This window comes from Nipponia nippon, unplaced genomic scaffold (assembly GCF_047370975.1).
Source record: "Nipponia nippon isolate SJK-2023a ecotype South Korea unplaced genomic scaffold, ASM4737097v1 scaffold_9, whole genome shotgun sequence".
NCBI classification, from domain to species: domain Eukaryota; kingdom Metazoa; phylum Chordata; class Aves; order Pelecaniformes; family Threskiornithidae; genus Nipponia; species Nipponia nippon.
In genome coordinates, this window is record NW_028262413.1 from 11293763 (window position 1) to 11320693 (window position 26931).

The 26931-nt window shown below is 46.9% G+C and overlaps 1 protein-coding gene across 1 annotated transcript in view; it reads right to left on the reverse strand.

Moving 5' to 3' along the window:
* Positions 1-18563, reverse strand: part of RYBP (RING1 and YY1 binding protein) — a 45946-nt gene extending 27383 nt beyond the window's left edge. The window contains exons 1-2 of the mRNA XM_087745092.1: positions 18321-18563; positions 17236-17361 (exon numbers count right to left, since the gene is read on the reverse strand). Of these exons, the coding sequence (XP_087601218.1) occupies positions 17236-17361; positions 18321-18352 (158 nt within the window). The 5' untranslated portion in view covers positions 18353-18563. The remainder of the gene's footprint in view (positions 1-17235; positions 17362-18320) is intronic.
* Between the last annotated feature and the right edge of the window lie 8368 nt (positions 18564-26931).

Below are 26931 nucleotides of genomic sequence, written 5' to 3' on the forward strand. Positions count from 1 at the left end.
CATCCGAAATCTTCCTGATAATTATTGACACCACCTCAGCACCCGAAGATCCCATGAGAAGAGTGCCCCACTGTGCATTAACAAAGGACAACCTGGCAAAATACACGATTTACCAGCACAGTACCATCTCTCAAGAATGTAAAGAGGTTGACATGAGCTCTAAAAAAAACCTAGCATGGATGCAGCTGCCCTTATAAAGCTGTGCTTTGGTTTGAATAGCTTCTTCTAGTCCTAAGATAGTTTTAGTAAATAATAATTAAAAAAAACAAACCACAACTTTTAACTTTATTAGCCATCTTCAGCCCAGAGTACTTTGCCAGCACAAAATATTGTAGTAGAGCATCTCAAGTGGAAAACCTACTCTAAGAAAAAAAACCCACCGAAATACCATGCAACCCAAAGGATCATCATGGCCATGTTTAAAAAACAAACAGCCCTGGCACTGCAAACAAGCATGTATTTTTAAGTCACAAATGGTCCAAGTAACTCATAAAGAACAAACACAGAAGCAAAAAAGGAAGTCAAAGTGCCAGCACAGATTAAAATAAAACAGCAAAGGATTTTGCAAACAGATCCCACTGCCCACCAGTCCCCTACCTTCACATTTTGACAAATAAGTTTCACAGGCCTGAAAAAATTTTGCTTCTCTGTAATTTTTTGTTGCTTTTATGATTTGGCCTTCCCCCTCGACTGCTGTTCCTCTAACCTCCGCTGGGCCCCCAGCACACAGTGCTGGTGGTCCCGGCACACTCCAGCTCTCGACAGCCAACACCAACACCGACCCCGAGAGGAAAGTCCACATGCACCAACCCCTCCCGGCTCCAGCCACCATGCCGGCCGGGAATCTCAAACCCCCACCCAGGGCACAGCTTCAGCCTTGTATTTGCACTGGAACGAGGCTGAAAGTGAAAAGGTGATTCAGTAAGTAAAAGAAGCCCATATTAGTTTAAATTCCTTTTCCCTGAAAATTGAAGAAGTCCATTGCAAGTTTCAGATCTCGGAGTCCTAGGAGACTTTCACCAACAACTTCAACTGGGCATCAGGGAGCAGAAAAGAGGGACATCAAGTTTTGCAAAGGTTAGCATCCATCCTGCCAGAAACTACAGACATACAATTACACTTTCACAACTGAGCTAATCAGCCATGTTCCAAACATAAGCTGCATTTATCTCCTCAGAACAGCAGACTTTTTTCTTAATTATCCAAGGTCAATGGCAGTGAGTACTGAGCAAACTGACACCTGGGGAAGCAATGTAGATAGAAAACTGGAGGGCAGGCAGCCTTACATTTGCTTTGCAGTACTATCACATTTTAACATAAATTGCTCTTTTTAGACCCGAGAATTACTTTCTAATTAATCACCAATCAATACGTTCAATAAGGTACCTTTTTAGAAACAGAAATACCAAGTTCTGTACCAGCATAATTCTCCCTTTTTCATAGAATCATTTAGTCCAACCACCAACCTAACACTGCCAAGTCCACCACTAAACCATGACCCTAAGTGCCGCATCTACACGTCAACTAAGAGAAAAAAATATTTTTAAATGTTGGAGTGTAAGGGTTTAAGAAAACTGAAGCATCCAGTCAGCCAAGGGAATAATAATTAATTTTTTATCAAACTCGCCCAGAATTACAGCAACACCTCAGAATTCTGATCACCATCTCTGTGCACTTAAGATATTCACAGAAGTTAATATGAACAACTTGAAAGCATTACACCTCCAGTTCAATACCTACAAGACGGGAGGTCTCAGGTGCACAGTCTCACCTGCTGCCTCACTGAAATACACAGCTTTTTCAGACAGGTTTGAGCTTGTCACAAAACAGGAACTACTCTCAATAACCATTTCAGCTTCCCTAAAAACACAAGTGGTAAAGGGCTGACAGAGTTTTACTAGTACTGTATAACAGAAAGGTATTGCATAATTTCCCTGAAATTTCTATTCAAAAACACAACAACAAAAATGTATATTCTCATGAGCTGAAGATTTATTTCATGTAGCATCCATAATTACAGAGCAATTGAAGATTTCTGCAATCACAGAAGCAAAGAATGGCTCCAACAAGCCTAAGATAAGCAGGGCTCTTGGTTTGACCGGGTCCTGATAAGAAGGACATCAGAGAAAAAGAAGTGAAGGGGAAAGGCACAGAAAGGTGCTTCCATAAGTCTTGTGATGGAAGCAACACAACAGCAACAAACCTGCCTTGATCATAACAGTTCCGGGAAGAAAAGCATCATCCTTTAAATGCACAGTGGTCCTTAGGCGATGCAGGATGCATGGGGCTGTATTTCCTTCCAAGCTACATCCTACTTTCCTAAGCTTGTTGGTGACATTATATAACTATTAATTACACCGCTGCTCGGCATGCTTTTAACTGCAATGATTCAAACTGCTTCCAGTAGCTCAGTAATCCAAAGTACAATCCTCTTGACAGCAACTGACAGATTTGGAGTATTCAGTTCTAGCTGAAAGAAAGAAAAATCAAAAACCTCATCTGTCCACTGAAAAAACAGCCAATATTCCCGCTGACCAGACACACAGCTCAGTCAGGGGCTGGGACATGCTGCCGATGGGACTCCAAGCCTTGCATTAATGTGCTAAGCAGCTCGCTCAGCCCAGCGAATGGCAGATGAGGAGCAGCCCAGACCTAGAGAGTGGTAAAATACAGAATGTGGGTGAAATACAGAGAAGTGTGCCAGGCAAGGCAGCGAGCTGCTGGGATCGGCACCCTGATGTGGTGCCACCTCAGGAGTTTTCCACCCTTCCGATGGCACAGCTGGACTCCGGCTGGGCGCCCGCTCCACTACTCCAAAAGGCAACCCTCCAAAGGATGGCCATGCTCGCACCCCAAAGCCCAACATCCACCCACTCAGGACCAGCTGGGTGGCTCCAAGAAGCAGCTGGAGTCAAGCTGTGCTAACACAGCAAAGGCACTGCCTCTTCCCAAAGGCAGTCTTGAAATTCTAAGAAAACCAGAAAAGTGGGTCTCTCTTGCATCTTCGTTATCACGGACACTGAAAGGTTTCAATCATCAGCTACCAGACCCAGCAGACTCCCTCCTCGGATGGCGTGCTCTGCCTTTGCCCTTCCCACCCACTCTGCCAGCATGAATCTTCCTTGCAAGCTCCAACACAATTCTACATGCATTATTTATCCCTCTTGCTAAGTCATGCAGTGGGATAATTACTTAACTATTGTAATGATATTTTGCAATGGCTGTACTCTATTATTCTAATTGATTTTCATGGGATTGCTTTTGCTGCATGTTTTGAGTGTAAGAGCATATTTTCCTGCAGTATAAAGAGCTAAGTTTTACATTCATTTTAAGCCTAAGAGCTGGATGTCAAGAGTGAATTTTTAGGAGAATATCAATGTATTTTTAATTAAAACAATGTTGATGTATTACTCAGATTTTTGCCATCTCTGCTAACAACCACTGAAGACATGTTTTTTTCATAAATCTAATGAAATATAAAAATAGTTATTAACTATTTATAAGTGTTAATCACAAAGTTCTTTTCCTTCCAATAGGATGTTGTTTTCCTTGTAAGACTCTCCTTTGTAAGACTTCAGTTAGCACAACTACCAAACGTTTGAAAGGTGAGAGATCTGTGACATTTTTATTCACAAACTAAAAGCTTAAGTCAAAACACATTTGCATGTCTTGCTTAACACCACATTAAATTTTACTAAGATAAACACTCAGCTTAGGACTCAGAGAATTGTTACAGTAAAACACTAAATAAAATCAGTCCTTTCTATATACTCAACATGATATAACCTACACAGCAGAGCAGCCCAATTAAAGAATTATTTATGTCTCCCTCCCCCCAGGATATTCTTCAGGCTATGCATGATTCAAGATGTACTTGTAGAAGTTTTGTGAAGCGATGAATAGGATTTCAAAAAGCACAATAGTCCCAGCAGTTCAAAACTGGTAAGAAAACTTTTTCTGCCTGGAGCCAGAAATTCTTCCAGGAGGAGCCTTACTTTAAAAGCTGCTACTGATAATACTCTGAACTAGAGCAGGGAGGAAAAACAGCAAGCCACTGATAATTGACCCATCTTAACTACTAATAGCCTGCCAGCTCTATAAGCAAAGGCATGGATACAACTCCATGGAGAAGGAATAGAATCTTTTTTGATCCAAGTGAGCACACAGGTATACGAGGACTAGCGTATTTGTACATTAACATAAAAACCAAGAATTTTATGCAGTTGGCAGTAGAAAGACTGAACTTTAGGCAGATGAGACTCATTGAGAACTACAGCCCTGCAAAATTTGCTGAGTATGCTGGACTTTATGGGTATTTTGTTTCTTTCTGCTTAAAAACAAGAAAATGTTTGGTCACCATCTATGACACTTACTTTAAAAAAAACAGATCCAAAGTTTTATCAGTCTCAGCCCCAGTTCAAACCTCAGAGGCTCCAGGATGACCAAGAGCAACGAGCAGTCTGAGGAGTCCTCTGCTTATATGGACACAGACCAAGTTCTCCCCACGAGTCTCATTTAGGGCTTTATACAATACAACTCATTCCTCAATTCTTTTTTATCTATAAAAAAAAAAATCTCCCTGGAAAAAAACAGTCTTGGAACAAAGCAAGATCACAAAGGATAACTGTGGCAAGTTTCACGTCAACTTATTCCCTTTCTTCTCCAGGCGTCAGTCTCAGAGGCCTGATCCAGCCCTTGCACTGACTTCTGCAGCCTCTGGACACGATTCAGAAAAACCAATGCAAAGAGCAAAAGGCCACGTTCTCCACAAGCATCAATTACCTGTCAAACCAAGACAGATTCACAAATGCTAGCACACTCAGAAATAAAGCAACCAACTGTTATTAGCCTAATTTCGGCATCCATATTCCCACTCTCGTGACTAAGTAAACCTGTTCCTTACGCTACATGCCTTTGTGTAAAAAAAAAAAAAATACTACTCATGCTTGTGTCTGGCTTTTAAAAACAAATAAGTGTAGTACACAGCTGTACAATTTCATAGCTTTGAATTCAGAGTGCCAGTGGGAAAGTCGGTCTGGCTTACAACGCGAAAAAAAAAAAAGGCAAGAGGGGAAAAACTAAAGAGATGGAAATAAAACCAAACTACTGCTAGGTGTCATCCCTCACTCCCTGCCCATCAGGAAAAGCCCTGAGAACTGGCACAGAACTGTAACAGGTACCTTATTATGGACCGTTTTCCATTATTTGCTTGACACGCCTGGCCACTGGCAGAAGTAATGCCTCTTCCAAGCACAAGCCATAAGACTGTCCTCACATTTTAAATCTTTATAAATGCATACACTGAACATTAAGGTGTGATCTCCCATGCATTTACAGAGCAGGTATGCGACATACGGACATGATGTTCTACTGCCCTGTTTGGTGTTGATTTTTGTATCAATTGGTTAATTTGTAACTGGAAAAAAATGTCATCTTCTTCATATAAACAGGGAAACTTTGGTTTATAAAAAAGTTTCACTATCGCTTATTTGAATGCTGGTTGAATAATACAGAATCTCAGCATGGCAGTGTAAATTCCCAGTACCTACTTGTACATTCCCAGTCAACGCAACCTAGGAGTCTAAACGAACCCTTCATAGGTCTAAACTTTTGAATGCAAACACGTGGTCCCAGCTTGCAGAGGCGCTGTGAAACTGTCACTGTCAATAAGTTATTTAATTAACCTCAAAATTTCACAGTTTGAGCTCTGGTATTACAGACTGTCTCTGTGGATAGCCCCGCAGTCCCATGGATGCTAGTAACACTCGTCTCGGATGCATTAGATCTTTCTGACCTCAGAAGTTAAGCAACTTACAACTAACTTGAGTCACATCCGGTAATAAGTACTTCTAATTAATGACTCTTAATTACTGCCACAGTTACCGTATTCCCATACCCATGATTAAGCATGTTCCTTACGCTGCTAACCCACATGTAAAATTGTGCAATTCTGTGCTGGTTTTGGCTGGGATAGAGTTAATTTTCTTCATAGTAGCTAGTGTGGGGCTGTGTTTTGGATTTGTGCTGGAAACAGTGTTGATAACACAGGGATGTTTTTGCTATTGCTGAGCAGCGCTTACACAGAGTCAAGGCCTCTTCTGCTTCTCACCCCACCAGCGAGGAGGCTGGGGGTGCACGAGAAGCTGGGAGGGGACACAGCTGGGACAGCTGACCCCGACTGATCAAAGGGATATCCCACACCATATGATGCTCAGTATACAAAGCTGGGGGAAGAAGGAGGAAGCAGGGGATGTTCGGAGTGATGGCGTTTGCCTTCCCAAGTAACGGTTACGCATGATGGAGCCCTGCTTTCCTGGGGATGGCTGAACACCTGCCTGACGATGGGAAGGAGTGAATGAATTCCTTGGTTTGCTTTGCTTGCATGCACGGCTTTTGCTTTACCTATTAAACTGTCTTTAATCTCAACCCCTGAGTTTTCTCACTTTTACCCTTCCAATTCTCTCCCCCATCCCACCGGGATGCCGGGTGGGGCTTTGTTGCTGGCTGGGGATTAAACCATGACAAATTCTAACAATCCCGTGCCTTTAGTACCCATACAGCACACAGCTGTGCCATTCCTCCGATGCTTTAGGAGCAAAGACACTGCTGTACATGACAGTGAAATGAAGTGTACAGTCTACCCACCACGCCATTCCAGCAGTTGTATCATCATCTGTTTTCTTGCTGCCCTTGCTCTTATTTTTAAACAATTATCTATACAGTTCAGAGAAAGGAAGATAAACATTGGTTTTTAAGTCTGACTTCATGTGCAGTTTCTGAGAAGACATTTCAAGATTTCAAAGCGTTTTCCAAAAATTAACTTAACCTCCTGTAAGCCAGCCACATGTGGTAGGGACTTCTTACTACATTTGCTTTACAGACAGTGAAACCTATGCACGTGAGTTACCTAACTGTCCAGAGTCACAGCGAGTTAAAAGGAGGGGAAAAAGGTCCCCACAACAAGCAGTGCCCTGGGTGCCACCTCCCTGCTCACAATGCTGACCGGTACACAGAAACACCTGCAGCCATCCAGAATAACGCTTTTCCGCCAACATTTATAGTTTCATCATGTGTCACATGGGAATTCATCATCTCTGGACACCAAGATACTGCTTATGCAAGGTTTGCAGCTCTGTATCCCACAACAGGAGTGCTCCTGCCCAGCCCAGGGCAAGCCCACGGTCGTTCCCAATGGAAGCACGGCTATGCCACCCCCACCAACGCGCAAGAGCCCCAAAAGAAGCCATGGAGGAACAGCCACTTGCAGGTTAACTCATCCTCCCTGGGCAAGGCTGGATGATGCCCACCACCTGGAGCACACCAAGCTACCTTTAAGCTAACTCATTACTGTTGCCACACAACAGCATACCACCCAGCCATCCCTCGGACAAGCCACCCGCCGTCGCTACCGCGTGCTTTGCCTTTAGGTTCGATGGAAACCCGACGCCGTCAGACACTATTAGAATAACCTCTGCAACCCACCAGATTTGCTTTCAACATTCCTCCTCTGATTAAGACACACCATCCTTCGAATCCCACGCTAGCATCAAGCAGCTGCCAGTCTTTCCTACACAAGTCAAGCTACTTCTGTGTAAAACCAATAAAACACACATCATTCCCCCGACATAATTCACCATTTTTATAACAAGCAGTTTTAGGCAATACAGGTTTACCAATTGCTGATACTATGATGAATTGTAAACATTTCCTAGAGCTTATGAAATATTTTTGTTAAAATGATCCACACCCATGACTGTTACAGATAACAAATGAAAACAGTTTTGTTTCTCTGTAAGGCACCTGTAATAACTGAGCAATAGCAGCAAAGGCACGAGCCAGAGCCTCCTCGCCCTGTTAGCATTACAGAGGAAAGCCTCCCCTTCTGCTGCTAATGATGTGCTCTACCCTGTATCCCCAGGAGACAAATGACTGCACCAGCTGATTGACTCCATCACAGGGCCATCATCCATCAATGTATTGCCTCTCTTATTGAAATCTCATCTTGGGAAGAGAAAGTGCTCAGTACCACTTCCGAAAAAAACAGTGAAAGCACTTTCAGAATAAGAGCTCCAAGATATATAATTAGAGCCAAATGTTTCAGCAGAAACACACGTTTCCAACAACCTGAACATATATGCATGCTTTGTCCAACCAGGACAAATAAGATTTATGTCCTTCTGCTAATCTAGATGTTGGGTTTTTTTTAAACAAAGGAATGAAACACCTACCATAGACATAAATTTCTTCGTCAAATTAGAACACAGACAGTGAATACAACCATATAGATTAAAGAATGGCAACTTGAGGATATTTAGCTGATTTGCTAAAGGGTGAGTTCCAGCCTCTTTTACACAGGCTTAAATCACACTAACATCACACTACCCCCACTGACACCTGCAAATAGAAGTGAAAATACAAATCCTTCCATGTATTTATTTAGTACACAGGTAATAAAATTTTAAAAAAGGGAGTAATCCTATTCAATTAAGAACAACCCCTTTAATTCCAAAAACGGTGCACATCTGGGAGCAGGACCAGGGCACAGGGGGTAACCCACACTCAACACTCATCAGGCGGCATTCGGATCAACTTTGCAACATCTCTGAAGCCACCAAATCCTAGTGCTTCTACATCCTCCATCCACCTCCCCGATTCGACCATGTTAAGTTGCACATGAATTACCCAGACATAGTTCCACCCGCACAAAAATAATTTAGTTCAGGAAAAATATTTCAGATTATCATCAGTCTCATGCCTGTCTACTCAGCAATATAAATCTGAAGAAGGCAGCTTTATCTCGGGCAAGATATTTTGTCTCACTTAGCACCTCTGCATGTTACAAGCAATCTATCATAACTCTGAAATCCCAGACAACAATCTGCTTGAGAAAACACATCTAAACATTTATTCCTTGTTTACCCCTAAACAGAATCCAAAACTGACTTGTTTTGCTTCCATTTTATTTAAAGACAACCAATCTGATAAGATCCTCAAACTAAAGTTTCTAGAACTCGTGAACATATTCCCATGTAAGTTGTAAATATAGTTTCTGGAAGTTTGCACCTCCATATAGCAACTGACATAAAGCATACACTGTGCTTACTTAAACGTGGAACATTTCAGCTCTCAGCAAATCGCCACAAAATGTATGCTTCAAAATGTTTATCAGTCAGAAGATTAAAATCAATTTGACTATTACAAGACTTCTGTTTCTGTGGTAAAGAACATAATTATAATTGTTTAGTATTTTGATCCTTGTAGCATAGGGGATTACTCCACAATCCCAGGCCAGTGTCTCAAATAACACCACATACAGTTCAAAATCAGGTCTCCTGGTTTCACGATCCATACAGCCCCTTTTTCTCATGCATTTCCAGTATTATTTAACAGAAGATTGGCTGTGGGTGTACTTTTAACTTTCAGAAACACAGGCAGCACTTCAATAATAAAATACCATCAAAACAATGCCCAGTTTTACCCAGCTGGTTTTGTTTTTTCTAGGAAGAAGTTGAGATTTACCTGATTCTGAAGATACCAAGTTACTGAACAGTCAAACAAAACCCACCAGGCCAGCAAGGAGAAGTGATGCTTTTCCCCTCTCATTTATAATTGAGTCAGTCAGAATTACAATCTTTCCCGTGTTTAACACGCAGTGAATTTGTTGATGTACCAATTAGCACTCTGCTACAAAGAACATGCTCCTAATTAATAGCTGGCTTATGGGAAGAGCGATGTTAAGGATTTGGTTGTACCTCCAGATGTACCAAAAAAGTGTGAAAGGAGCTCTGGTTGACGTAAAGAAAATCTGTCTGCACAAAGAGACAATCGATGTATTTAGCATGTGTCAGCTGTAAAAGGAACTTACACAAATGTAATGGAGGCATTTCCACATTATTTTTGTCATATTGTGTAATCCTGGACATCTGTTTAGGGTAACATGTACAGGTTACTCAGTATTTCATGGTCAGCTTTTTTTGCCATGCCCTTAATAAACACGAAGTGGCAATAACAATAATTTTCCCTTACCTGTCTGGAACATGCACACTTTAAATAAATCCTCAGAAAAATAAATCCTGTAAGACCCCTTCCCTCTGGAGACACCCAGATTTCTCCTTTTACCTTGTGAAGGAGGCCAGTGCAAAGAGAGACATAAAGTACAGCTGCAAGACGCAGCCACAGAGAGAGTCTGTATGAATCTTATTTCAGGTCAGAGCTACGTGTTACGAAACTCCAGCGCACCTTGTGAGTGACCTACATTGTGGGACTGAAACCCACTAACCTACAGAACCACCCGAAATCCTGCAAAATAGGTCAGCGGGTTTCCTCGTAAGAAGATTTACGCAGACAAGGAGAGATGCATGTAATAAAGGACAAGCAGAGCGCATCCTTCGCCTAACGCCGGAGCACTCTGCAAGCCGTGATCTCTCGCCCTGCTGCCACATTCTTGCACACCGGCAGGACTCCTGAGAACTGTCGTGAACGTCTGTGCTTCTCACCAAGGGACCATGGAAGGACCCGTCTGCTCATTTAAGCCCAACAGAGCAGGAAGAAAAGGAGCAGCACGACAGCAAGGAAGGGTGAGCCTACCAGCGGCAAAGCTGTTTAATTCGCATTGCTAACGCAAAGCGGGTCTCACAGCAGCTGGAGTACAAGTGACACCTGGTTCATGATCAGCCTGGAGTTATGGCAGGGGCACCCAGGCTATAGCACAAAAGCCGGATATGGCCAGCCAAAATAACCCATCCAGCCCACAGCACATTACCTGCCAACGTTCAGTCCTCATTGGTCTTGGGTCCCATGTGGTGCTTTCAGGGACCTAACTGCTCAGCCAAAACAGAGCCCCACAGCACTACGAGCTGCTGGGGAACACTAACAGGCAGCACAGGACAGTCAGCCGAGATGCCACAGGAGCTGAGGGTGGCCGCAGAGAACCACGCTTCGCATCCACCACCTCCCTCTTCTCAGCCATTGCACAGGTCAACACTGCACAAACACTTTTCTATTTCCAGTTCATACAAGGTTCCAGTTAGTAGATGAACCCACATCAGTGTGCAAATACAGACACCCATCGTGCAAATGCAGCAGCCCCTCTGCAGCCAGCTGACGGGAACATGAAACAATCAGGGCAATTAAGAAAGGCACGCAGAGAAAGTTGCTCTGCATTCCTCTGCCTACCAGTTCCCCACAAGGGCCTGCTGAGAGCGAGGGCCAGTATCCCAGTGGACGCAGCATCTGTTTACAGCAATAAAAGAAAGCTACATGCCCTCTCCTCCTACACACGCATACATACTTTGATTTAGATTCCCGTCTCCCCAAAAGAAGTCTATGGAGGAAGGGAAAAATGAATAATATCCATGCTGCATATTATCAGTGATAGATTAACACACTCCGTGTCGTACTTTATCTATTCGATCTTTATACAATCTCCAAGAGAAATCAGACATTGATCTTTAAACCCTACCATCCACAATCGTTTAACCCAAATGGGTAATCCACGTGAAAACTGTAACACAGACTTTACTATGTGTCCCCCCCCCCCCCAAAGCACCACAACAGGTATAGCTATTATTCCTTAATAGGATCCTACCCAAGTGGCAAAAGCACAGCGAGTCACAGCAGCCACCACAGTACCTACTGTGCTTATCACCTACAGCATTTCAGGCACCCAAATTTGTCAACCATAGTGAAGCGGTATTGCCAAGGTGCTGCACGTCAATACTGAGGATCCTCCCTGCTTAGAATGATTTCCCAGAGGTGCTGGACCCAAGAGAAATCCTGGGGTGATGGTAATGAGATCATTAATGCCAGAGCCAAACACCAGCAAAGAGCAAATCAGGACACAACTCTTATTTCTTTCCAACAGCCCAAGTACACAATGCAGATCTTATGCCAGTGTTATGCTTGCACCAGGATGACAGATAATAGCTGATCTGAAGCTGAACAGCTTCATCTGCTCAGATGAAGTTTCACAGACTAACTCTATGCTACTTAAAAAAAAAGCGTAGCATGAACATGTACCAGTAGTCAGTTTATAATGGATTATACCCCATAGCCACGTGGCTGTGGCACCCAGGGTCCAGTAATACGAGTCATGAAGTTAAACTTAGTGTATCGTCAAACCACAGCCCCAGAATTCAGGGCTGGCTGTGAACCATCAGCATTGTCTGCTTGTAAAATGCTAGGTTTGCAAAAGGCTCCTCCTGTCCTTAGCTCCCGTGCCCTGTTGGGCTTGCCAGACCTAGCAAAAGTACTCCTCATCTACAAATTCAGAAAGTAACAGCTAATTACTTTTAGACAGTGCTGGTAAACAAGGTATGAGACAACAGAGGTCTGAAAAACTCCTTGCACGTGGGCATTTTGCCAACAGGTATCGTGCATTCCAGCACTCAAAACTACCTAGGCAGAGTTACGCTGTTATCATCCATCACCAACAAAGCAGTCCTCGAGGGGACACGTCCTCAGGATCTGGATGGCCCCGTGGAGCACTGGCCCGACTCCAGGCTGGTACAGCCCACACTCCGCTCCACCTGATCCAACTGCCATTTACCTTCAGCGATCAGCGGGAAAAATAGGGATGATTTAACCATAGATCTAAATGGCCAGTTAGGAAAATGAATATTCCAGAGTAAAGGCACCAACAACAGCTTTTTCCAGACAAGTCACATACTGCATTTTTATAGAAAATAACCCACTTAAAGGCCAGCTATGATGTTAAATAAAACCCACCTTAATGCAGGTGAAAGCTATTTAACTTAAAAGAACCGAATGAAACCACTTTGCCTCCAACCCACACCACAGCTACACACCAAAGCAAGCACTTTTAGAAGAACAGTCCTGCAAATACATGGCAAATAACCAGGGCATATATTAGTTGTACGGAGGTCAGGATCACGAGCCTGATTCCTCATTCCAGGAATAGCAGGACTATCTGGTGTCTATTCTGGTCAGCCTAGCTTGGATGCAGAACAAGAGAATACTTTTCAATGGTAGTAGTTTACCTCCTTCAAGGTGCTAGCTTAGATCCTGCAAACATGCAAAGGAATTTTCTGGAGAACTGAAGGGGAACAAAGGCCAGTACCTATGTGAGACACCTGTTCCACACAAGAGAAAATTCATTTTTAAATGATGATTAATAGTTTCAGCTCGGCCTCCCCTCAAAAATAAGGATGGCAAAAGAGTGAACCGCTACTGACATCCACTCCTTAAGCACTCCACAATGAAACCTATTTTCAAATCACTTGATGCAAACTCCAAACCACGCACTTTAGGCATACAGGCATTAGCAACAATTACAACAGAAATGCTTATTAAGTGCATGCCTTGCAGAGGACATACACACACAACAACTTGTTAATTTTGTACTAAAAAGTCCCATTGTTTTGTTAATTTGCAAGTCAGACATGCGGTTGTTGCTCTCGCATCTTCCACCGACGTTTTTTTAGTGCATTTCTCTGTAATCGAGGCACATTCACAATAGAGGATATGAAGTTCAGAAAAGCAAAGCACTTATCCTAAAGTTAGCAAAAAATTAACATCAGAGAAGCTCCACCACAGCGCACCACTTGCCTCTTTATCCAAAAGGAAAGCTTCAGAAAATAGTAACTACCCCTGTGAAATCAGAGGGAGGGGGGAAATATTCTCCTTCACAATGATGTCTGAAAGCAATCCCATGCAGAAACACTCTGTGCAGCCGTGCCTGGGAGGAGAGAGGAAGCTACAAGAAGAGGTGTGCAGGAACACAACATATGTAAACCATCAGAGAACCAAAGGGGAAGAGGGGCAAGAATACCATTAAGAAAAACAAATGGCAACAGGGAGCCATCTACTCTCAAATAGCAACACACAGCTCCCCATAATGGGAAACACGAGGCCAAATTCTGCCCTCACGTTCCTAGGAAATCCAAAGTAAACTTTCCTTCCGCGTTTGAAGAAGTAATGAACATTGGAAGGGAACACACATCCCTGGAGCAAACTTCCCAGCAGAAGTTTTAATTCAAGCCTTCTCCTGTTATCAGGAGCTGGTGGGGCTACACCAGAGCAAACCACCAGAAGAGCCGCAGGACACAAGTGGAAGCAGTGGCCAGCACCAGTTCCCTGTCCCATTACATCAATACAAAAACCTCCAGGAAAGAAAAAAAGTATTGTACACCCCAACAAACACATTACCATTGCTCACTCCCAAGCTAGCCAGTTAAATCGTTGTCTCACCCAACCGAACGCTGTGTTGTACATAGCTTGTATCTTTGCCGTGACCCTCACAGAAGGAAAACTGTAGAAAAACTCAACATACTTGCCTAAATAGAGCATAATAAAGTTTAACCATAAAATAGCAAGAATAAAGTTGAGGAAAGGGAGTTAGTGACATACTGTAACAAATCCAGTATTCAGGCAAGTACTACAGGTTTAATGTAATCTTTGCACAACAACTCCCAATTCTCTTGAGATGGATTTGACCTCATTTTTATTTAAAAGTGCAACTGAGATATTTATAAACAGCCCCTTGAAAAGTATTCAGGTGCAATTTAACTGTTTAGCATCTACAGTGATTTTGACTTGGCACGTCAACTCTCAAACTCACTGTGTTCGAAGCTCCTTTCATGAGATCCTACGGAAAGGGGATAGTTGGGTCTGAGAAAGTAAAACTACTAACTGCTGCCAGCCACCCCTCCCACACACCAACAGATTATATCGAGTCTGAAAAAATATACGCACGGTGAGAACTAGCTAACATCCTAACTAGTTCTCAAACCAGAGAATATTTATCAGCCAAAGTAAATTCTACAGCAAACAACTGGCTTCATGGCGGGGGGGGGGGGGGGCGGGATAGGTCACACCAGATCTTAATAAAAAAATGGGCATACTGCAATTGCACACAATAATTTGATGAAAACCAGCTGCCTCACCGCATCTATGATGTCTGTCTTTCACTACTTTGTTGAGCTTTTTAAAAAGTGAGTTTGATAAATTTCCGATAAGTGTTATTGAAGTAAGCCTTAATGAAGCAAGGCAGTTTTAAATGTGGAAAAGTGTCATCGACTTGTCAAGTTGCAACTTAAAAGTCAAGCTCATCAGACACCTTATATTTCAAGTAATAAATTACCAGTCATAACTCGTTAAGTATCTTTACATCAGCCATTTATTTAAAAAATTCTGAAGAATTTCCCCAGCATCAACTCGTACGTCACATACTGTAACACTCAAAGCAATACCACAACAAAGAATTCTGACCTCCCAGGTCTTCTCAACATAGGACGCTCACTCCCAACATTCAATCACTCCTGCTTTTGGTTACATTTATTCATAAATGATATAAATATGCAAGGAGACATGATGGTCCATTGAATATTTTAAATACTTTCTCAAATTCTACAAACAAAAGCAATTTAAAAAGCAGCAAAAATGAATAGAAAGCTGATGAATTAAATGAATTAAAATTAGAAGCCATTCATAAGGGTCCATTAAAAGCTAAATAGAAGTACAACGTTCTAGACCCAAGGATCACATCTGCAAGTAAGGCTACAGCTCTTAACCTGAAATCACCAACTGCTATCCCTCTTAAGGGTCCTTTAAAAGACAAAACATCCTACTACCTCTACAAACAGTTTGAAAATTATCATTTAAAAAAAAAAAAAAAAAAAAGGGCCTGCAAGAGAAAGCTGCTGCTCTCAAAATGAACATCAGCATGGTGGCCAAATTAAAATGATCAAGTCTGATACAAGATACAACCCATATGGGCTCCTACATCTCATTAAGACTCTCCTCCTACAAACACCCGTGCACATGCTTGACGTGACGCTGCGAGAACTCTCGGTGACTGCAAGGCTACGCGCTGTAGTAGCACAGTTAAACACCGGGTGACTGCAGGATCAACATGTTTCACCTGAGCCAACAGGGAAGCCAAGGAAACAGAAAACCACAGAAATCAAGCGTGCTATGAAGGTTCAGTTGCCTGACAAAATAAGATTGAACAAAACAAGTGAAGAATCAGCTCTAGGTGCATACAGAATACTACTGTCCCAAAAGCTCAACCTTATTCAGTGCTATAACTACGCTACTTAAAATTAAGTTCAACACCCGTGTGTATTTTGTAAAAAGCGTAGGGATACTTGTAACCGACGTGCATCATAAAACACACAGGGAAGCACTACAGCACTCTGTTGCTGCAACTCAGAGAGTTTCAATGGCCCAAAAGCATGCTCCCCATTAAAAATGTAGGCACTTCACATTGTTCGCACTGTGCTTTAGACAATAACCAACCAAACACGCTTTCACCTCCTTTGTCAATCAAGTGAAGACAGCCAAGTCATGCAAACAGCCTGCTGATGAGAGCATCTCCATGCACTGCTTCACCCAAAGGAAGAAAACGATGCCTTTCACAATGGAAATCCTACGGACTGCTTCCTTGGCAGAGCAGAGCAACGGCAACTCACATTTGGAACATACAATATGAACAAAATCAGAAGTCAACATGGTAGCACAAATCAGAAGAAGAAAGAAAAAGCAGAGCACCACATGCCTGTTTTAGTGCCAACTGGTATTTCTAGGACAAACTTTCTGAACCCACGAACCGCGAGAGTGCAAGTTTTGGGGAGGGGAGTTTAATTAAACTAACTATTGTATGTCATCTTCGCCATCTCATAAAGACTTCAACAGTTACTCGGCGCAAGGCAATCGGAGAGACCTGACAGCTAAAGCTTTCAGAAATCTGCACCATTCCCACACTGAGCACAAAGCCGATTCCTTTCGGATGACAACAGGCACCAAGAGATCAACATCTCAGGAAGGGAGCTGTTGTTCTCATGGCATCTTTAGTTTCAGCTGTTTCCCTTCTCGCTCCCTAATCCTCAATCATTTCTACTCCTGTAGAAAACACAGGTAAATCTCCACCCGAACCACAGAAAACCACCTGGCCCAAACCACAGTTGGAACGCTTCTGGCTGCCTACGCATCACCGCGAGGTCCTCTGTACATCAGCAACAAAAAAGCACAGAAAAACAAAAAGATTCAGGTCACTGCCACATCCACAAAACATGTCTTCCAGCTCCAATTAAATGCTTGAAAGAGAATTTTTAAAATCCACAAGCTTTTGAACGGGGACAGAAGGGACGGCATTGGGGGGAAAGGGAGGTGCCACCAGGTGATATGCAGGCAATAGCAAAAAGAAAAAAAATAAAAATCAACAAGTCACAGCAGCCCAGCGCGGCGCGAAAGCCGCATCGGAAGGTGCGGACGTACCTTGTGGAGGTGCCTTTCCTGACATCGCAGATGCTGCATTTGAAGGCTTCGGCGCTGTTCCTGAAGGTGCACACGCTACAATCCCAAAAGCCTTCGTCGGCTGCAGGTTTGGCTTGCCTCTTCGGCCTTGAGGAGGGGGAGGGAGAGGGGAAGCGTGTGTGTGTACGTGTGTGTTTGGGGAGGAGGAGAGAGGCGGCGGGAGGAGGAGGGAGAGGAGGAGGAGGAGGAGAGAAAGAAAACACACACATGAGAAACCATGTTACAGAGCCCCGAAACCCAGCGCCTGCTCTCGCCGCCGCTCTCCCCCCGCGCCCGGGAGCAGCCGGCAAACACCTACGGGGCCGGCGCCCGGAGAGGTGCGGTGCGGCGCCGCGCTCCGCCCCCGGCCCCGGCCCCGCGCCGCGGGAGGGCCCAGCCGGGCCGGGCCGAATCCAGCCGGGCCGGGCCGGCCGCGTCCCCCGGCGCCCCCCGCACCGCGGCGGGGGCCGCCCCCCTGCCCGGGAGGGAGGGCGGGAGGGTGGGTGGGAGAGTTTGAAGGCTGGGAGGCGCGTTCCCTCCTCCACCTTGTTAAACCTCCCTTTGTCTGGGAGCAGCGAGTGCGCGGAGCGGGAGTGCGAGCGAGCGGAGCCGCCATGGCTGCTCTCGCACCAGACCAGCCCTGGCACCGGCGGCAGCCAGGGAGACACCGGCACTCCTCCGCCTCCTGCTGCCCTTCCACGCTCCCTCCATCTTAGCAGCCTCCCTCCCTCCCTCCCTCGCTCCCTCCCTCGCTCCCTCCCCGCCCGCAGCCCCCCCGCCCCGGCCCCCCGCGTACCTGGCGGGGCGGGCGGGCGGGCACGCCGCCCCCCTCCCCGCGGGCTCCCTCCATCTTAGGAGCCCCTCGCCGCCGCGCCCCCCCTTCCCCCGCGGCGGAGCACACGCAGGCAACTACCAGCCAGGGGCCTACCCACCGCCATCCCCTCCCGCCGCGCCAGCGCCGAGCCGGGCCCGCCGCCGCCGGCGGGGCAGGGGCGGGCAGGGGCGGCCCCCGCCGCGCTCCCTCCATCTTAGGTGCCTCTGCCCGCGCCCCCCGCGCCCCCGCTCACCTGGTCGGGCTCTTCTTGTCGCCCATGACCATGGATCGGGGCCGCCCCTGCCCTGCGCACAAAGAAAGAGGCGAGGGGGAGGGGAGGGGGACGGGGCTGCCTCCGTCCAGCAGGCTCCGGCTGCTCCGCACCCCCGCGCCGCCGCTCCTGCCGCTGCCAGGCTCCGCTCCAGACTAGCAGCGCAGCGCAGCCCGGCGCCCTCCCTCCTCCTCCTCCTCCTCCTCCCTCCTCTCCCTCCCCGCGCCGCGCCGCTCCGGCGGGCGGAGCTCGCCGCCGCGCCGCGGCCAATGGGGGCGGCCCCGCCGCCAGCCCTGGCGGGGAGGAGAGCGGGGAGCGCCCCCCGCGCCGGGCCGCGCCGCCTCCCCGGCGGGTCCCACCCCCGCCCCGCCGCGGCCCTCCGCCCCCGGCCGGGAGCCCCTGCGGGCCGCCTCCCGCTCTCCCTCCCGCCCTCCCCTCCGCGCCGCGGGCGCTGCCCCCCGCACCGGGACCCCGCCGCGGCGGGAGGGCGGGCTCCGCTCAGCCGGCGGTGGCGGGTGGCCCCTTTCTTTCCCGTCCCTTCCCCCTCAGAGGGCTCATCCCCTGCCCGTCCGCGGGGGAGCGGGGCTGAGGCCGGCGGCGCCCCGGCCGGGGCCTGCTGCGGGCGGGAGCCCGTGAGGGGAGAGCGCGGCCGTGCGGCCCCGTCCTGCCCGCGGGGCGGGAGCGGGCTGGGGCGGCGGGAGGGGCAGCAGGTACCGGCAGCGGGGACGGGGGATGCGTAGGCCCGCTCCCTGAGGGGAAGGGCGGCCAAACCGCGCCGCGCCCGCCGTGCGGCTGCGCTGGAAGTTGCCCTGTAGGGCTGGGCAGCCGGGAGCGGACTGCTGCTCCCTGCCCTTTCCTCGGGCACCGGGTCCCTGCGCCCTCGCGGATACCTCGGCTGCTACCTCTGTGAATTTCCTTAACGCATTGGGTCAGGTCGCTAGCCCGTACCGAGCCGAAGGCATTTCGACAGCGCTGCTGTAGTCCTCCAGAAACGTCCCCATCAATCCCTCAATGATCCATCAACTCCACCAAAAGCACAAGCTGTGGTTCTGCAAAACTCCAGAGGTGGCAAAAAGTGGCTTTTCCCAAAAAGCGCCAGTCCTTCCCCGAGTTTCCCCCCTGCCCCTCGGGGCCTGCAGAAGCGCTGGCATGGCGGGCTGGACGGCGACGTGCCAAGGAGAAGCCCTTGCCGTCTTTGCTGAGCCACTTCTCGTGCGGGGCCGGTTCCTCAGCAGCGGCGGCAGGAGGAGACGGGGGCAGTGAACAGCTGAGGAAGGATGGGGCAATGAGCGATAAATAAAGACACAAGTCTTGAGCGCAAGCCTTGCAGGGCAGACATTTTTTCACCGTGCTTCCCCAGTTTCTCGGTGGCGACGGAGCCAAGCTAAGAGCTCCCGCCCATGACGAGCAAACTTCATCCCCAGGCAAGAAAGCGCAGACAGGAGGGGCGTCTGGGGGCTGCACGGGGCTGTGCCCGGGGAGCGGCTCTGCAGGGCGAGGGTGAAGACATCTGAACAAAGTTAACCTATTGCTGAATACAGGAAAAAAATAGAGAAAATTGCTACTTAAAAAGCAAACTAATGTATGTGTCTTAAGGCAGGATACCCTCCTACCATGACAGGCGGAAAGCATAAGTGTGTCCTGCGCTTTAAAGCTTTGGTGATCTGGACTCACTCACAAGCCAGAGACGTTTTTTTCCCTCCACCACTGCCCATTTTAACAGTCAAATCGTGCTGACAGTCGCCTCTTGGTATTTAATGTAACCCACTTACCCTACCCAGCCCCACACAGGTAATTTAACCCTTGCTGGCACCTCTGCCAACCGATTTAACTGCGAAGACTTCCAATGGCTTTTTCCTACACCATGCAAGTTCCCGAACAATACAGCCAGAAGCAGACATACTCCAAGGGCAGAGTTAAGGTTGTGCAATTATCACATGTAGGAAGTGTCATTTTCCCATTGCATCTGCTGTTTTCCAAACATTTTTGCTCTTTTAGATTACAGCAGTAACGTTTGCTCTGGGAATCTGTGTGGGAACAGTAACTCAGCAGTGCTCACGGGGTCTGGTAAGCGCAGAGTCCTCGTGTGCAATCGCTACCAGAACTTCATGGCAATCATGTTTATGGGGACAACAAAAACACCGTGGTTGGGGAAAAGGCCAGTGAAGAACCTGAGAAGAAGCACAGAAAGGCAGAAAGCGCTGAAATTTTGACTCGGGAGGAGATCTAGGCACGGTCTGACTCCCGTTTTCTGCCACAGCTGCTTCCCTTAGCTCCCCATTGCCGCGTTAAGCAGAGCGACAGCCACCACAGGCGCAGAGTAAGTTATTGCGGGAACACCAAGGAGCTACGGCCCATTTTTAGAAAGCAATTTATCTCCTCAAAAAAGTTTCAGGGTTGCTGTTTTCTTTTCATAGCAAAAGTTGTTTTCTTTCCAAAAACCTACTACATCCTTTATTATCAATTCCCCTGGAAACCTTCCTTCCTCAGCAAATAACGCTTTCAAAGTCACGTGTTAAAAGCTTGGCAACCCAAGCATAGCATGACTTCATTCAATCACGTACATGCAATGGGAAATGATCATTCCCAGTTTGTTAAACACTCTTCAAGCCACAGTCGGGTGTCTCTACCTTCACGGACAGTTCCTGGAGGAGTGCCGTGGCCGCCGGTGGGCTCGTGCGTTGAATCCAGCTGGAGCTTTTGGGATGCTGCATCCTGCGGGCAGCGCTTCACTGTTCACCCCTCCAGACACCGACACACTGAGACAGGAACCACTGGCAGAAGTAAGGGCTGAAAATACAGTCAAACTGAATTACAACTGCCTCGGTGGGGTATTTCTTTCACACCATGGTGTTAGCACAGTCAGTTATCCTGCCGGCCTCAAAATTCAGCAAGGTGGTGTGGCAGTGCACCCCACTGAGCATTTGGGGATTTTTAATGGAGTTTGGGCTCTTGTGTGCTCGCAAGGCAGCCTTGGGCAAGTCATTTAGCATTTCTTCTCATTAACTCCAGCACTCTTGGTTTGAAAAGTGAAAGGAATAAATTTCTAGACTCATATGTGAATCTATGGCACCAATTTTCAAAACAAACCTGTTCCAGCTAAATGTTTTAGACTCCATGGTGCTGTTCAGTTGGTGGCAAATCCAGCAGAAGAAATTCTCACCCTTGCCTCCAGAAGATGCTGCCTTCTCAGCAGTGCCAACTGCGTGCAACTGCCTGCTTGAGAGCACTCTCAACTGCAAGAGGATCCTGTTAATCCACTTCTTTCCACCTCTCCCTTTCCCCCACCACGCGTATTTTTAACGACAATAACCTTGTAAAGAGACACTGTTTGCAGATGCTTCCAGGGCATGACCAGAGACACGGCACCGGGGCAGGCACGCTCACAGCGGTTGGGAGAGCAGGGCACAAACCTCTCAGACCAACCTGGCTGCCACAGCCTATGCTGGGAGCTCACGCGCAAATGGCTTTGCCCAGCAAAGCTTTGGCTGTGCATCAATACATCCTTCATGTCAGGTACGGAGATGTCGGGATGAGACAGAGGGAGCATGGTCACACCTCTGCACCGGCTCAGCATCCCCGTCCCCTTCACCCGAACCATCCCTCACCCCAGCAGCGCTGCAGCTGCTCCTGCTTCTTTGCTTCAGCCCCAAAAACAGGCAACGGTCCAAACCGACAGTCCATACCCTCCCCGGAGCAGCTGGCCAGGGACGAGGGGAGGCACACCCCCAGGCTAAGCACCCTGCTAACAGCCTCTTCAGCGCCGCAAGACCTCTGAAACCTGGGGTGCCGAGAGTGCAGAGATAATTCCCTGCACCTAGACCGCCTGTATAAATGGATTTAAAAATAAACCGGGATGCTACGTGCACAGCCAAAGTCAGTATTTGTGCATAGGGTTCAATGCCAAATATAAATATTAACTTGAGCTTCTCGGCCCCATTGGTCACTGTGGTAAATACGCATTTTTATAATTTTGCATCAGATGTGTGTAACTTCTCAGAAGTGACTGCTGTCCTGAACAGCCTGAAGTCTAACCACTGGTAAATGACTTTTCTGTGGATTTAACAAGGAATTTGTTACACAGGAGTTGGAATCAGGCTCAGGACACAGGTGTCTCTATTCATTTAGCCAGAGCTAAAAGGATCAGAAGTGATGCTGCTGCTCTCTGGGGCAGGGAAGTTGCGTATCGCCACACGATTAGCACCTTGTAGTAGAAGTGGGTGGAAAGGGAAATTAGCAATTGAGGGTAGAAATGGTGAACCAGCTACCCTAGAGCACCTTAAGAGCCAGCATTCATTTCACCGTGTCCTGCTGAAGGGGATTAAATGTGTTCGGCCTCCCCAGGCTTCCAGGATGAGAAGGCATCAAGGGGTGGAAAAAAAAGAGGCTGAGTGAAAGCTGGCGGACTTCACACAAAGTAGCAAAATGTTTGCTGTACCATGAGAGCATCCTTGGCAAGGGAAGGAGGAGCCTATTCTCAGAAGCCTGGAAGTCTTCACCACAAAACAAAATACCAAACCAGAAAGCATGCGTTGGCCAGAGACGCTGGTGGCCAGCTAACCGCACCCTCTCTTGCTTTCAAAGCACAGCATTAGCTGCCATCCGCTTCAGGTGCCGGTGCCAGCGAGAAGTCAGGAGGAAACTACTCCTGGAAGTCTCACGTAGCACTTGACAGCACCTTTGAAAATGTGGCCCAGGCTGAGTTTGTAAGCTTTTGGGGAAAAACGTTGTGCTAGGGATTGTGGAAACACAGAAGTGGCTGATGGATGGCCCTGGTGCACCACAGAGATTTATGCATGCTCTGGCAAAACGTACCGAATTAGCAAGCGTCTCAGATTAATACAGGGACACTAAGAGACTGCACTGATAATTGTGGGAGAGAAACAAATGATAAGAAAGAGTTACCACACAGTGTGCCATTTTCCAGACTGCAGTAAAGACTCGGATGCACGTTCAGATGGGATATTTTTAGCTGAGCTGGGAGCACAGGCATGGCAAAGTAGGCAAGGGATGAAGCAAGGAGAACCACGAGGCTAGAGGAAGATCATTGGTGGAGCGCCTCAAAAAAAACTGCCTTGGGGTGAACATTACTTGATATTTTCCTTGACCCCATTAGGAAAAGGAGGGATTGTGCTAATAACCTGAAGAAGAGAAGCAGAATGTCACATTGAAAGAAGAGAATAACTTTGAGAGAGCAAAATGGAAATGGGATGAAATACAGTGTTACCGAGTTAGGCAGCTGGGTGCTCGTAATAAAACTTCCTGACTTAGAGCAGAATCTCGTTGGTATGGCACGCAGGAGGGAAAAGACCTGCCTCAGGTGTTCGTGTGCCGCTCTTGTGACTTTTAGCTCCTGAAAAGGCCAATGCCAGGCAGAGAGTATCAGAAGAACACATATTAATGAACAGAGATGGGGAAACATATGATGACTTTGTGCAGTGCACAGACAAGATCTTGGAACTACCATCGTCCAGGCAGTTCTCCAGTTGAAGAAAAAAATGCATTCAAGCTGGAACAAGCATGGAGAAGAGTTTCAAGGATGGTCAGAGGAATGGAAAGCCTATTTTATGAAAGAAGTCTCTACAAACTCAACTTGCTGAGCCTAGGGAAGCAAAGGCTGAGAGGGGATTAGACCACTCTTCAAAAAATACACTGGGGAAGGAGGCAGCACATCGCAGCAATAAAAGACCTAGCAGACAAGAAAGAAGAGCACAACTGATCTATGCTGGACGTGGAGGCTGGAAACCAGACATCTGGTTCTAACCTTCAGAGGAGCAAGGAACAGAAACAGCCTCGCAATGGGAGGAGCAAAGGCAGTCAATGTAAAGATGGACCTTGATCACTTACAGAAGGAATCACACAGCAGAGCAGCTCTCGCGGTCCCTCCTGTCCCTGTGATCCTGCTGAGGTCAGACCCTACTGCTGTCAGAGTCCTGTCTCTCCCTCCTCACCCACCCACACCAAATAATCTCATCTGACTTGTTTCCAACCACCAGATTTGAGGAGATGCTCTCTCAAGGGAAAGAGAGAGGTACAGGGAGAAGAAAATGCTTCATCCAGCTTTTGTGCCTAGAAATGGATTTCTCAAACACCCAGGGATTTCCAGTTTGCTTCTAAATTTGGTATGTGTGTTTTTCCTCCCAAAAAACTTAGAACTTCCTCTATTCAGCAAAATAAGGGTATTTTTAAAGCTTTCTTTCCTTTTATTTTTTTAATATACTCTATTTATAGATAGTCTTTCATGGGTTCTTTGGAAAATAGTTTTAGAACTGAATTAGCAAGTGATCAAATGCCGACTATCAGGAACTTCAAACAGCGAGCCAAAAACTTTCTATCAGAAACAGCCTGCCGAAGAGCAATGTAGTAGAAAAAGGATCTGAAAGATGAGGAGCAATATGCAAGCAACAGGCAGTGCCAAGAATCTCCAGGGTCTGCAAACCCTTAAAATGCCAGACAGACAGGAGTAGAAAACAGCCTGAAAAGGTAGAGAGGCATAAAAAACTCCGCGTGCAACAGCGTTAAATATAAAACTCGGCTGAGTAGAAAAGAAAGCCAACAAAAACTAGAGGCTCTAGCTAAGCATCCTGCACACTGTATTCTACAGATAGCAAAGGCTGTGCAATTTAAGTCTGTAATCCCTTCCCAAGCAAAGAGGCTTTTGCAATAGCGCAATCTGGATGTCACCAGTATATGAATAGGCATCTTGGGACTGCTCTGGAGAGCAGAGGTCAAAGTTTAGTGATGTATGTAGTTGTCTCCCTAATGGGTCTTATTGATTATTATCCATAGAAACAAGCAACATCTCCAAATCTGCCTCCTGCTTTGTGCTAGATGCTGGCAACTAAGAAAAAGCACCTTGATCTTCTAGCTCCACACAGTTTGTAGAACACCGAAGCCGGCAACAAGGAAAGACAAGGAAAGTTGCTGAACAGACTAATGAAACACAGCAAGTAGAAAATAGTAAATAGATCTACGTAACGTCTGCATAGCAATGATACGTGGGAGCACAGTGTCAAAAAATAATATCTAATAAAACACCAAAAGAAATTTAGGATAACGTGAGGGGGGGAAAGAGCAAGTCAACATTGCAATTCAATCATTTTGCATTGTGGAAGGCTGTGAAAAGCCCCAGTACAGATAAAGCCAAATTCACACTTGTCCAACCGCAGATATTCCAGCAAGGTATCTTAAATATCGCAGTGCAATTGTCATATCTGTGATACAAAATGGTGGTAATAGGTTGGTATCTTCACAGCACAAGCACAATTCTGTTGTGGCAACTTCAACAGGAGCACAAAAACAGAAAAAGCGCCAGAAGGACTGGACCAAAAGTACCAATGCTATTTTCTCCTATTCTGTGGCAGGCAGCCAGCACGGTCATGTGAACAGAGCCATCTCAGGTAGGGCGCTGGAAACCTCCTCGTGGGAGAGAATAAGCTGGTAAATAAGCAAGGGTAAGGGTGATTATCAGGCCCCCTCAAACTTCCTGAGTTTGCAAGACAGAGCCAGAGAAAGCAGGCTCAGTCTCGAGACCTTGGTACTTCCACTTCTGGCTGCTGCTAGAAACTGGAAGTGGGGGAAAAAAAAAAAACAACTCTGTCTACACTATTTCAGAATCTCAGAAGACATCCCATTTGGGTTCAGGGTTAGGAACTGTCTCAGGCAGCGGGGAGGTCCTGGCCCTCTCTGGAGATGTTTGCGCAGCTCCATATGGAGACACAAGGCCATTAAGACTGGCCGTGCTGATGCGTTGCCTGAGATCTGGCTGTCCGCTCTGTCCATCCCCATCCCCACCCATCTCACAGCCTGCAGACTGAAAAGGGGCAAAGGAGGTTGGCAGTGGGCAGCCAGGGACTCAACGCTGGTCAGCAACAGCCATTTCCCACCGGTGCCAGACACCAGTTCCTGGGCTGTTCCTTGCACACCCACCCCGGCACCCAGAAATATGGGATGTGGAAGAGCCTCCCCACAAGAGCTCTCTGCACACACTCCTGCCGCCTCGTAGCAAGTCCTCCATGCAGGGCAGGGATGAAGCAAGGCTTGCTGCCCAACAGAGGACTACGTAGGCGACTCCTGGCTCTGTGGGACGTGCAGCTTGCTAGCACGGGTTATATACACCTATGTATCTACCCGCATGTTCTCACATTGAAAACAGATGGGTCTGCATACCTGAAAAAGAAGAAAAGCATGTGAGTATAAAGCAAAATATAGACTGTGTCATCGATATTGAGGCCATAGCACAAACAAGATCAGCAGTAACTGCATTTACTCCAGTGGAACTGTAACGACATGATCCCAGCCCCTGCCAGGGATGTTGTTGTTCAGTACACATCTCAGTCATTCAACAGCAACAAGCCTGACACACACTCAGTTTTCTTACAGGTACAGCAAATCTGGCGTGCTCTGGGGTGTGTGAAGAGACCAGCTCCAGGCAATCAGAGATGCTGCGCTCTGTGCAGCTGGCATCAGGATCACTGGCATCTGGTGGGGGTGCAGCTACTCAGGACTCACCAAAACAACAACAACAAAAAAGCCTCTTTTCTCGTAGTGTACAGCTGAATTCCCTTCCTCCCATTCCCTTAACAGATGTCAG